Source organism: Chiroxiphia lanceolata, chromosome 5 (genome assembly GCF_009829145.1).
Source record: "Chiroxiphia lanceolata isolate bChiLan1 chromosome 5, bChiLan1.pri, whole genome shotgun sequence".
Classification (NCBI taxonomy): domain Eukaryota; kingdom Metazoa; phylum Chordata; class Aves; order Passeriformes; family Pipridae; genus Chiroxiphia; species Chiroxiphia lanceolata.
In genome coordinates this window covers 22,224,789-22,237,835 of record NC_045641.1, presented here as the reverse complement: position 1 = coordinate 22,237,835, position 13,047 = coordinate 22,224,789, and the positions used below count along the sequence as shown (strand labels likewise).

Below are 13,047 nucleotides of genomic sequence, written 5' to 3'. Positions count from 1 at the left end.
TCTGGTCCTCCCTGGAGAAGCAGCAGTGGAGGTGGAGCAGTGCAAGAAGCCTGAGGAATACCATACTCTAGGTTTTGCTTCCCCTTCTCATATCCACCAAAAGTTCTCTTGCCTATAGTAATATTAGCAATGACTTTGGGCAGTGAAGATGAAATAGGTGAGAAATGTGTAATGGCCAGGCCTTGGGCTAAAGCACAGTACGTCCACAGCAGCAAACAACTGGCTGGCAGAGACTCCTCTCCTGTCTCTTTCCTAGTGCAGCACGCTGCTGAGTTTAGAAGAGTACATGCCCTGTCTATCCCAGCACTGGGTACGGGTAGGACCACATGTCTGATGAGACACAAAGTTCATCAGCAAGAACAAAACAGTTGTGAGACTGTTAAGTAGAGGGAGTAAAGGAGTGGAGGGAAGAACAGTGAGGAGGAGTCAGTCCCACCTGGAGATCTTTGTGCAGATTATGGATGCAGGGGCTGAAAGAAGAAAGGAAGATCCTGGAAGCACTTGAGGTATAAGGGGGAAAGAGGAAGTAAACAGAGGAAACCCTTTTGCTGGGACAGGACAGAAAACTTGCCAAAAAAAAGAAAAAAGAGAATCTGTGATAAGAGAGGGCAAGGAGACCCTGATGAAAATGGAGATGAGATTTGGAAGACAGAGGTCACTACGCAGGACTTCAAAGCACATCAGCAGGACAGGACTTACAAAAGAAATAGTGGTTAAATGGATTCCTAAAACATAATCGCCAACTTTACAGTAATTGGTTGCATAAAAATATTAAAGATATTAAAGCATTATTTTCTACATAGAAGCTAAAATTCTTTTTAAGTCGATAAATTATTGCTTGCTAGAAAATGTACTAAGGAGATTGTAAAATATCTCTTACTTTTCTTTATCCCTAACACAGAAAAGTATTAATACAACAAATTAATACTAATTTCTTTTCTTATCCACAAATCACATACAGATAGATAAATCTCTAGGCTATCACCTTGAAAGGGAAGAAAGCATTTACAATTTACTGCTAAAGTCCCATTTTCAAATATTCTTGTTCTCCAACAAGAGACAGCAAGACAAGCATTAGGCCTTATTAATTAACCTCAGCAAGTACTGCCTAAGTTTTGGGAAAGCCATCATCAATAACACTTGAAGTAAACACAAAGGGTTTGCAAAAGGGTTTGCAATCTCAGAGGCGAGACTTATCTTTGCATAATTAAAAGTTCAAATAATTAAATACAGTTTTCTTAGCTGTTCAAAAAGGTAAAAGTCACATTTTCTTTTGTTAGGTTGGTGTTTCTCAAACTGCAGGCACACAGTACCTTCGCATACAAAATATGCTTATATAGGACCATATCTGCACTCAATACACTACTCTAATGCTGCAGTGGCTAATTAACAAGGGAGATAAAGGCAAAATAACGCACTTGCATTGAAGGGAAAGGAGATGAATGCAGGGGAATTCTGAATTACACATAAGATTCTGAAGGGAAAAATGGTGTGTGAAACTGTCTCACAGAAATGGAAACACAACCTTGATTAGCAAGCCTTAGGGTGATCTCTCAGCTTTAAGCTAGACACACTGGAGAACTGGAAAACATAGTGGCACAGTTTCCCAGAAAACGTAAAAAGAAAAAAAGCTGCCTTAAGAGTGAGGATTTAAAGAATAGCCAAATAGTAGAGGGAAAACTGCCTCACCAAGGTGGGGATGCATGTATGAAAGCAAGTGCCTAAGGTGAGCTGCAATCTGCAGATCTGTCACTATGTCGTGGAGCTTTGCAGCAACAGTTTCCTTGCCAGCAATGATTATCTCCATAGAACATTATGTCTACAGGAACTGAGTAATTCATTTAATGAACTCATTCCAGAACCATATACTCTTAACACAAGCATTCCAATTTGAGATGCCTGAAGTGTCATTCTCTGCACAAAGAGGTATCAGCAAAATTGTCTACCTTTAACTCATGGCTATCTGACAAAACACTACCGAATTTGAAGAATTAATCAAGTGAGCAGCTTTCTAAGAAAGTGTACCCATGATTGTTTGCATTGCATCTTTTCTTTTTCCATTTGGCCCTTCTAGAACACTGCTCCTGTCATGTGATGATCACAGCACACTTCAGGATCTTCAAATTGAACTGCAACTGTCCCTGAATGTAACTGTGCACCTACTGTTCCCATTTTATTGCTTATCCAACCATAAACAACACATCTGGAAGCCACAGAAGTTAGTGTGCCAACATACCCAAGCAAATACCTTTAGAAACTAAACTGTCTTCTACAGTAACCGAGTCATGTCCCGGTATACAAGCTGTTTAAAACCTCTCATGAAGATACACTTCTAGTTCCACTAAATCCACTTTGTATGATTTACTGTTACAAGGAAAACAAACTGTCCAATAAAAAAAAACCAAAACCCTCTGGGCCCAAGTAAGACTTAACCGTCAGCTTTTCTTGAGGAAATTGTACCCTAACCTACCATAAGTAACTCTCTCTAGTGCCTATGACACATTTTCGTTACTTCCTGTATTTTATTATCTAGGTATTAGGTCATGAAACCATAAGTCTCCTGCACTATACTAGGTTTTATTTCTGTACTACAAAGATTCCTCAAGAGACAAGCCTACAAAACACGCTCAGTGGAGGACACCATAAATCTTACCACACAGCTTTAAGTCAAGAGTCAACTTTCTCAGCAAACTGAGCATTCCACAAACCCCATCTACTCTGCAGACAGTTCTGTCTACAAAAGGTCGATGACAGAATCAGGCCTTTTGTCACGCTGATTAATGAACTACTGCCAAGTTCCTAGGTGGCACTCACTCATCATATACAAATCACTGCAATGCTTCACTCCACCCATTCCAGCACTAAGCAATTGCTGCCACTGCTGTCACCTGTAGCCACTACTGATGATGGCAGTAGATGAATTCTTAATGCTGGCGCTACTAGAGACACTAACAGTGGAACAATAAGCATCATAAGAAGTCCCAAAGAAAAAATGGGTGAGTTTTTTCAGAGGGTAGTACCAGAACTCCTTCAGAAGAAGAAATCTGAGATCTAAAATTAGAACACTCTCCATTATCATGTTTTTACCCTGAAATTGTGTGGTCTAAGTAGATCTTACACATTTTACTTGCTACAAATTTGGCTTATACTAAATCTTTGAGAACCCCAGAAGAAATAATCACAGAGAAAAACGTTCTAATGATAACAAATTCAAACCAGTATTTACAAGCAGATAATGCCAAGAAATCACATCAATCTTCCACTAAAGGAAGAACAAAGTAGTCTTTATATTGACATATTTGCATGAAATAGCAAAGTCTTTATCTTCTAACAAGAAACTACCTTTTCCTTACATGTTCTCTTAAGCAAGGGGTATCTGGACATCTTGGTGGAAATCTTGCATTCAAAACATGACTGTTCATCTGAATTCTACATTAAACCTTTGCCCTCCTCTAAATTTCTCAATATGATTCTTAGCTGTGAAGAATAAGTAAGTTACAATATAACAGCTTGTGACTACAAATTGGTTTTGTACTGTTGTGTATGTACATCATAGGATTCCAGAGCACTTATCAGGAGCACGAGTGGTACGCTTGACCAGCTGATTAACCACAGAGATGCTGAGAGACTTTTGGCACTTGATTACCTCAAAACCAGAGAAAAGATCTACAAAGATGCTCAGAACAGAATGTAAGAGCACTGAAGACTTAATAGCGTGAGACACTTGTTCCAGGTCTATCTCACTAGATCACCTTCTGTTTAGCAATACATAATGCTTCACAACAGAGATACAAACTGACTGTAAAAGGACTCATCCTGCATGTCTAGCACATGAGGTACAAGCACGGTCAGGAGAGATGGTACCACTACAGTCGCTGAAGCAAAGACAGAAATTCAGCTGATAATCTGAAGTTTTTATCTTAAAGTAAATTGAATAGGAGATTTAGATAACTGACACGGAGGTTTACTGACAATGTTGGGATTTTAACATCTAAATTTCTGTCTCTTACTCCTGAACCAAATCTCTGTGAATTGTTGCTTTGTCTCAAATACATACAGCTATGAGATGCAACAGCGTTCACAAGTGGTCTCAAAACATTTCTCATTCATGGGTAAATAATGTGTTTACAGCATAGTTCACTGCCTTAGCTTAATAGCAAGCTGTGAGGAAAACAAGCACGAGAAACACTTTATGATAAGGATGGTGGTTGAGCCACTTGCTGAAGGGTCTGATAGGACCCGTTACTGTGAAAATCAGTTTTGTAGGCACAGGTTTGGTTCGTCAAAACCCAGTGTCATTCCCTCTAGAATGGAAGATTATTGCTGACAAGTTGTTTAGGGAACTGACTAGTGGATACCAGTGAGGCATCTGAAGACGTTACATGTCTTTTGTAGAACAGGACAGACCTTGAAAGAAATCCAGGCATAATTCTCAATGCTCTTCTGTTCCACAAGACTCTGTCCATTACACTTTGTCTTCCTGCTCCAAATTTCATTTAAAAATAAACACAAAGATGAGAGAATCACCATTGAACTGATTACTCAGTTCTCCTTATCTATACAGGAGATAACTCTTTTTTAAACTGCAATGTGAACTTTCTTTAGATGTACAGACTGCAGCTTAAACTCAAACTGAGAAGTCCCAACACTTCTCAGGGACATAAAGTTGCCCATTATCTGTAGTTGCCCAAACCTGCAGTCCATTTTCAAGTCTTAGTTCATGCTGTTTTCATGCACACAAGTAATCTTACAAGTCCTTTCCTGATAAAACCTTTAAATCTTATCAATTACGAGCTATAACTGCCATTCAGGTTTTTATTTTGTTTTATCTCAGCTATTACTGTAATTTGTCCTTTGGCTCCGATACACAAACTTATTCTGGTCACATGCACTTTAAAAGCAGCCAAAACAGTTTTCTTAGTTTACTGCTGTGTCACTTCTCTTTTTGCATTCTTCACCAGTTCCTGTTTACCATATCGACCATAGCAAGATCTTAGAAATAACAACATATTTCAGCCTTACTCACTACACCTTATCCAAGTGCTGAGATCCACTTCTAAGTGGTATAAAATATCCATACTTCATATGACCTACTTTTAATGCTACTTCTAATGCAATCAAGTACATACTTCTCTTGTTTTCTTTCCTAAGGCTTCTCAAAAAATTAATTCTGCAGAATAAACTAGTTTTTCATCAGTGACATTTCTCAACAATATTAATCATGTAAATTACAAAAGTTATTTCCCTATTACAAATTATTGGGACATCTAGCACTTGTTTTTTCTTACAAAACTCATTCCTCAGAACAAATTTAAAGTAACTGATTTGTAACTAGCCAGATTTAAGCAAAAACTTCTAAGTCTGGCATAATCACAAAAATATTTCAGTAAAATGCATAAAAGTAATCTCATAGCTCACCTTACTATAACTTTACATAAAATTTTATTTCCGCATTATGATAAAAAAATAGTTACTGAAAACTTTCTAGAGATAGCAAATTTTACACCTGACCTAGATAACAAATGTCACAAACCTGAATGAAAATTAGTGATATGCCTAAACAACAATGGAAATCCTAAAGGGCTACATTACACTGGATACCTGCTGCAAGTAGGTTTGGATCCTGCTACATTTGGATTCATATTTCAGCCAAATTAACTATAGCTGCAGCTTTGACTATCAGTGAGTGGCTTGATTTTGGAAGCCTGATCTGTCATGGGCAAAGGTATTTTAATTACTTATAGATTCAGATAAACATTGTACAGCTCAGCAAGTGGGGGGGGGGGGCAGAGAGTAAAAAGGCAAAAAAAAAAAAAAAAATTACCCTCTGTATGTACACTGGTCTACTAGTCAATGAGATTCCCAAAGTATCAGTCATAGTCCAGAAAATGGTATCAACCTCAGCAAGACACAGAGTAATGGCTCTTCACCACTTCACCCACTCCCAGGTAATTTCTGTATTTATCAGTCATCATTACCTAAGATGCCATTGAAACTATGTCAGTTTTGGAGTTCATCCATTCTAAGTGCTCAATCAAAATTATACTACTTGATAAATTCCTTTGCTTTTCTATAGAACAAAAATCAGGTAACTGAATCCTTAATGTTATTTCAAAGTAGCTGCCTTATTATCAGTCAGAAACAGAGTCAAAAGAAAGACTGAAATAAATCAGGTCCAGAGCGCCACTTTCTTAACCAAGCCCTTCAGGCCTGAGAGCAGCACTATGCCCTCCATAAGAGCTCTATAAATTATTACTATAAAGAGCATCTAGAATCATAGTTTAGTGTCTCAACTGTTCGTCTGGTGTCATTGCAGTAGTGATCTAAACATGAGGTCTAGCCAAATAAAACCTAAAATTATGTTGATGTGGCAGATGCAGATCCCATCCAGCAGCCTCTCCATGCCCCACAGTGACAGAAACACCTGTGGCAGCCAGGCAGCCCAGACATTTCAGCTGATGTGAAAGCAAGCATGTAGCATCCTACAGAACTCGCAAAATCTTCCTTCCTTAAAAAGCAGCATTTACAGTCTGAAGCTTAACTAATGAGTAATTCAAACACGGATATTAAGAGATCAAATATCCTGTACATTACGGCAAAAAGATATTTATCAGCATAGCATGTTACCCTTGAGTCAGGCTAGAAGGTCAAGAGTACCAAGCTGGGTTCTGACAGACACTGTGGATTCAAGTTAGACAGCCGAAGCTGTTACCATCTCCAGGTGCTCATCCCACTTCTCTGACAGACACTGCCCTCCAAGGGACAGAGATATTCAATCTGTTCATGAATTTCTTTCTGAATTTCTGTCTCATGCCACACAGGAAGCCAAAAAGCCTGGTTAAACATTTCTAGAGCTTCAATGCCCAAGTCCTCATGATTGAGCAGAGATCCTCAACTGTAGTAAGATGAGCCTATGCTTAACTTAGAGAGCACATAGGGCTGGGGAAAAGAACGGACCACTGTTAGAAGAACCTCACTGGAAAGTCATCCAACATTCAGAGTAAACCATAAGAATATGTAGTTTCAAGCAAGCCACGTCTAGAAAGCTGCAACCTGTCACAAATCACACGACTACCAGATCGCGTGAAGCTATTTACCTCCAGTCTGCTTTCAACAGTGTTCACGCAGAAAAGTTGAGAACTTGAGTAGGTGAGTGTTACAGCTCTGTATAACAAAAATTCAATGTGTGTTCACTTGATGTGGAAATCCAAGTTGTAGAAAAACAAACTGGAAATCAATTTACACATACAAATTCATGCACTATTTTTTATATTTAGAGAAAAATTGGTGCTTTTTTTCTTTTTTTAGCAAAAAGCTGAGGATATAAAATGTGTGCCAGTTCAATTAACTGAAGGTGTTTTTTAGGAATCTATACTTTTCAAAACATATGCTTTACGGTCGCACCTTCTGACATATTTAACTTACAGCATCTTATTTAACCCACCCCAATGTAAATATTCTCTACTTCCTGTTCAGTTACTGCATCTTACACTTTCCTTGGAACAGTTTGATCAACAATACCATTTCAAAGTCCAAAGAGTTATGTGGAATCATTATGACTACACAGATATCCTGCTTTAAGTCACAGTTTTAAGTTCATGAAACACTCTTCATGGCTTTACAGCAAGTGCCTAACAGTATTTTAGGTACTGGACACAGAACATCAGAAAACATAATTTTCAATGGATTCCAAAAACCAGCATTTTTTTCAAAAATATAATTTTTTTAAAAGCCGATTCTTTTCTAATTGAAGTGGTTAACTTTTGAAGCCTTCAAGTACTTCTTTAATACAGATAAATACAGCTTTGGTACAGTTTTATATTAACATGCAAGAAGGTATTCTGAATACAAACTTACTGATATAGAAACAGGAAAAAATGCAGTATTTGAGTTGCATCTGATTACACGAACCTGTTGTTTAGGCTAAGAAAAGTACAGACTAAACCGAAGGCAGGCCTAGCACTGATACGAGCCTTCCTACAACTTCATCAACACTGCTTTGTTGTACCGCTGGTGCACCTGGGGCCCGTCCCAGCCTCGTCGAGCAATGGGACTTTGTGGAACCCCGAGGCCCGCGGCTGCTCCCTCCCCGGTTCCCCCGGCAGCGCCCGGCTCGGCTGCAGGGCGCGGGGAGCTCCACGTCCGAGGGACAGCGAGGCGCGGAAGGACGGTGCCCGCAGCGGCATCCGAGACGGTCCCGGAGCCGCCCGGCCGGGGCGAGGCCGGGCCCGGCGCTCAGGGCCGGCCGAGGGGCCGCCGCCGCCCATCGCCCCCCACCCCGCGCGGGCCGGGAGGGTAGCGGGGCCTGGGACGGGGCAGCGGAGCGGGACGAAACTTCCGCAGCCCCAACTTCCCGGCGCCCGGCCGGGCTGTCCTCACACGCCCCCGCCCGCCCCGGGCCCCGGCCCGCCGCGCCCGGCTGGGTACGGCCCGGCGCGCCCCCCGCCCCTCGGGCCGGGACTCACCACGCATTTCTTGCCGAGGAAGCCGAAGAGGCTCTCGTTCTCCTGCGGGGTGAGCAGCAGCGAGCCCACGTTGGTGACCCGCCGCGGGGGCTGCTGCTGCGGGGCGCCGCTCATGGCCGGGGCCGGCCCGGCGCTGCCCTCGCCACCCTGCGACCGATGGCGCCCGCGGTCCCTTCCTCCTCCTCCGCCGCCGCCGCCGCCGCCGCGGCCTCACAGCAGCCGCATCGCGGAGCCTCCCTCGCGGAGTCGGGGAAGGAGGGAGGCGGAGAGGGCCGGCGGGGCCTCGGCCGGCTGCCGGCCTGCGGGGAGGGCGCCGGGAAGAGTGTTCCGGGGAGCCGGGAGCGGTGCAGCCGCGCCAGAGCCGCTCCGCGCCGAGCCCGATCCCGATCGCTCCCGCCCCTAAACTTCCAACTCCGGCCCGGCCCCGGCGGCCGCGCGATCCAACATGGCAGCGGGGGCGGGCGAGACCACAGCGCGCTGCAGCCGGGGGGGGAGCGTGGCGAGCGCGCGACTGCCGCGACCATGCGCCGCGCGGGGGAAGAGGGGGGCGTCGCTTTCAGTTGCCGCCTCCGCGGTACCTGCCGGGCCGGGATAGGGACAGGGCGGGGAGAAGGGACGAGGGGAGGAGGAGGATGAAGAAGAAGTTGACGGAGAGGAGGAGGAAGAAGAGGAGCGGTCCCCGCCCCCTGTCCCGGGTGGGACCCGCCGGGATGCTGGAGCTGTGCCGGGGGCCGGGGGAGCGGCCGGGGCGCCCTGAGGGGCAGCGCGGCCCGGACGCCGCCGCGGGCTGCGGGCGGGGGCGTGGGCGTGGGGAGCCCGGGCCCGTGCGGGGATCACCCGGAGCGCGAAGGGTCCCGGCAGGGGTTAAATGTCCTCTGAGCGTGGGGGTCCGGGCCTCCCGCGGGTGCGGGAATCAGCGTGTGCTGGAAGCCTTTCCATTGTCAATGGAACCCCACATAATTTGTAACTAAAAAAATCTTTCCTCCTCTTGCGGCGGAAAGGAAGCTGTTTCCCCGTGATTGGCGGCGCGATTGCCCAGCCGGGGGTGTCACCCGCCCCCTGCCTCACGCTGCCTGCCACAGTCTGAGGTGAAACACCTCAAAATAGGGGTAGGCACTTCAGGCTCTCCGGGAGTCAGCTACTGAGGAGAAATCACGTACACAATCAGCAGCCTTTGTCAGACAGATTTCCCCCTGCTTTGCTTCACAGCAAGTAGCTGCGATGGAGATTGAAGACCTTTCAAAGACCAAAGATCCAGAGCACAGCTGTCTTATGCCCAATGTGGCTTTCAGCTACACAAAAGGAATGTTCACGAAGGTGAAAACCAGATACTAGAGTGATCACCTCGCTACTTTTCTGTGGTTTTAGGTGAATGTGTTGGCTTCTCATCCTCTGGTAAATTAATTGTCCATCTGTCAGGTGCTAAAGCAATCCCCCCATTGCAATTTACTTTGTACTGTAGGAAAGAACTGAAGAAGCACAGGAAGAAAACCTGGGGACGCAAGTCTTTATACAAAGCTGTCCTGGCTTCTCTTCATATCTTCCAAAAGATCAGGCTGGAACAGATGGCAGCCCCTTCTGCTCTACTTATAGGCCCTTTTGCCTGTACTTAAGTGCCTGTAACTGTGTCCAAAAAGTGTAAGGAAGGGAAAATATGGCAGAAAATCCTGATATTGCGGCATTAAAATAATTTGAAATGCATACATATACATGCACCTCCTCAGTTTGGAGGTGTCACAGAAGGGAGCTGGGTCTTATTGTAAAGCAAAAATAGTAGGAACCAGTGCTTCCAAAGTACTTCTCAGCAATTCTAAATTCTTCAGTTTTACACACGTCTTTGTATAAGTATGTCCATATTTTAGTGGAATGGGAAATATTTTAGCTATAGAATATTGGCTGCATTTTGTTCATTGCAAATTATGTAATGAGATAAAACAAATGGAAGTACTTTACAAGATACTTGATATTTTGTGGGATTTTGGGGAGGGTTGTTTGGTTTTGGTTTGGGTTTTTGGCGGTTTTTTTGGGGTGTGTGTGTGTGCATGTTTTGTTTCATAAAACAAACAATTATTGTATAGCCAAAGCCATTTTGAGGAAATTTACACACCTCCCTTGTGTGGTCACAGTGTAAATATCTAAAAATATAGTATACTTTTGATGGATACCTGGTGGTACTGTCTTCACCTTCTAAGCACTTGTGTTTCTTGATTATGCTTTTTTCTCATTTCTGTTAGCTTTTGCTGTTCTTGTATAGATCTTGCCATTCAAAGAGAGTTCTGGGTGTTCTTGTATAGATCTTGCCATTCAAAGAGAGTTCTGGGTGTTACGGGTGATACATTTTGCTTCATACTGTTCTTTTCAGACCAGCTGGCTGGTAGCTGTTCCTAAGGGCCTTGTAACCTTCAGGCTCTTTTGTTAGGATTTTATTTACTTTTTAATAGGGGTATGCAGGAAAGGGAAGGAAAAAGGTCTATTTTCAGACCCTGTGTTTCATTAAATATGCAAAAGCTGTTTCTGTTTTTATATCGTGGCTAAGCATCAAGTCCTGAAGGGAAGTGGAAATATCCATATCTGGTGGTACATCCAAGGGATCCGCTGAAAAATAGGTTTTTGTCTTTGATATTTCTGTTTACAGCAATATCAGTGAAGAGCTGCTATTTCTGCATAAAACTCAAAATTTAAGCAAAGTTCTCTCAAGGAAAGCCACCAGGTAGAATTGCCTATCTGTATTTTGAAGAAATTACAGTTGTTTGTTCGAGACTGTCCTCTGAATTTCTCACTGTAATCCTTAGGGTTCAAGCTGTGTTACCCATTGCTGATGTCTGTGAGCTTCATGGGAAGCTGCTCTTCTTTCATATTTTTCCATTTCAGGATGCCAACTCATGGCACCAAGGTACTGAAATACATTGGAAATTGCATAACGTGTATCAATATAAGCAAGTGTCATGACTTTAAAGATCTGTATTATAAATATCTGTTTAATAAACAGATTTTATTATCCTTGTCAGACTTACCTTTGACAGAAAATTGAATTTTGTCTTTAAATGTGAATCTCTACAGCAATTGTTCATACTTTGAGTTTCACAGTTTAAATATTCGCACAATTTCAGAACTAACATTCTGCAATCAAAAATGAAGTAAAAAGGTGAGGAAAACTTTCTACTTTATTTTTCTAATGCTGTGAATCATACATTAAAGGTTTTATTAAGGACTGAACTATATAAAGGAAAGAAAAAGTTAGTTCTCCAAGGATTATTTTTTTTAATAGTGTTTCCCAAATCTTGATCTTGTCCCAGTCCTGAATTAGGTCACAATTTAGTTTTCTTATTTTCCATAAGATGAAGAGAAAGTTGATTACACCAAAAAACAAGCAGGTGTAATGGAGAATGCATCTCTCCACAGAAAAAAAAAAATTCCCACTGTCTCTTCCATCTTGTGTTATTCTCAGTGACAAGTAGAACTGTCTGGGACAAGTGCAGACCTCAGTGTAGCGACCACATCAGCATGGCTGGGGGAGATCAGGAGTGGGAGCTGTGATTACTGTCACCACACGGGAGGGACATGTCAACAGGGCAGCCCGGGAGTGAACAAAACGGAGAAAGAGCTTCTTTCCCTCAATACCCTTCTTGGTTGGACCTGAAGAAAACATCAGCCCACTCACTGCAAAACCGCTTGGTAATTGAAAAAGAGGAACTGTCTTTGTGGTTGGAAGTGGGTTTGGAGCTGTGAAGACACAAGTTCTCTTTTTTTGAGTAAACCACATTGTTTTTCTCTGTAAGGAGCTCACCGAAGAGGACTGAGTTTGCATTGTTACTGGATCGACATCAAATAACGTATTAGTTATTTTACTGATAAAAGGCTCATTCACTTCTCTCTGTGTACTGAACCTCTAAAAGTTTAGGAATCCTAGCTCACTCTGGAGGTAACTGAATCATCTACTAAGTTACAGCTCATTTCAGATTCAGTCACTGCATTTCCTTTCTCAGAGATTTTACATTATCTGTTTCAGACGAGTAATAGTCTGGAAGAAAGAGGATCTGAAGCCTATGGTGGGGTTTTTTTTTCTCTATATTGAATTTGTATGCTGTAGATTTCAATTACAGAAGGACATGAATTAGCAACAAAAGTTGCAAAAAATGACAAGTTTTACTTTAATTGGTCAGTAAGGCCTCTGCTGATTCCATATGGATGTGGAAGTGTAGTGTCAGTAGGAAGAATCCTCTCCTTTGGTGGGCAGGCGGTGCAGCAGAGCGTCCTTGCTGTGAGAGTGAGCAGGCTAGAGCCTGAGAACCAATGCCATGGGACAATAAGTTCTTTCATTTCTTGCATGAATGCTGTCTTGGGTGCCAGCTAGAACTTTTTCTTTCCCTGTAGTGCCCATTATACATATCATTTTGTTTGCCATATCTTTTCTAGCCCTCATTTTTTACATCAGATTGTTTACTTCAAGAAAAGTAATTTGTGCCCATCCATTTTGCTTTTTGAAGGATAATATTGATTTTGCTTTGGATGTACAATCCTACTTTCAAGTTATGGGAAAATCTAGCTTTTTCAAGAGCTCCTCAGCAGTTCCTTTGAGGTC

General features: G+C 42.8%; 1 protein-coding gene across 2 annotated transcripts in view; it reads right to left on the bottom strand.

Annotated features, from left to right (window-relative positions):
* WASL (WASP like actin nucleation promoting factor) overlaps positions 1-8,960 on the bottom strand; it is a 49,442-nt gene extending 40,482 nt beyond the window's left edge. For both annotated transcript variants that reach the window (XM_032688415.1, XM_032688416.1), the window contains exon 1: positions 8,466-8,960. In XM_032688415.1, coding sequence (XP_032544306.1) covers positions 8,466-8,579 — 114 coding nt within the window. In that variant the 5' untranslated portion in view covers positions 8,580-8,960. The remainder of the gene's footprint in view (positions 1-8,465) is intronic.
* Between the last annotated feature and the right edge of the window lie 4,087 nt (positions 8,961-13,047).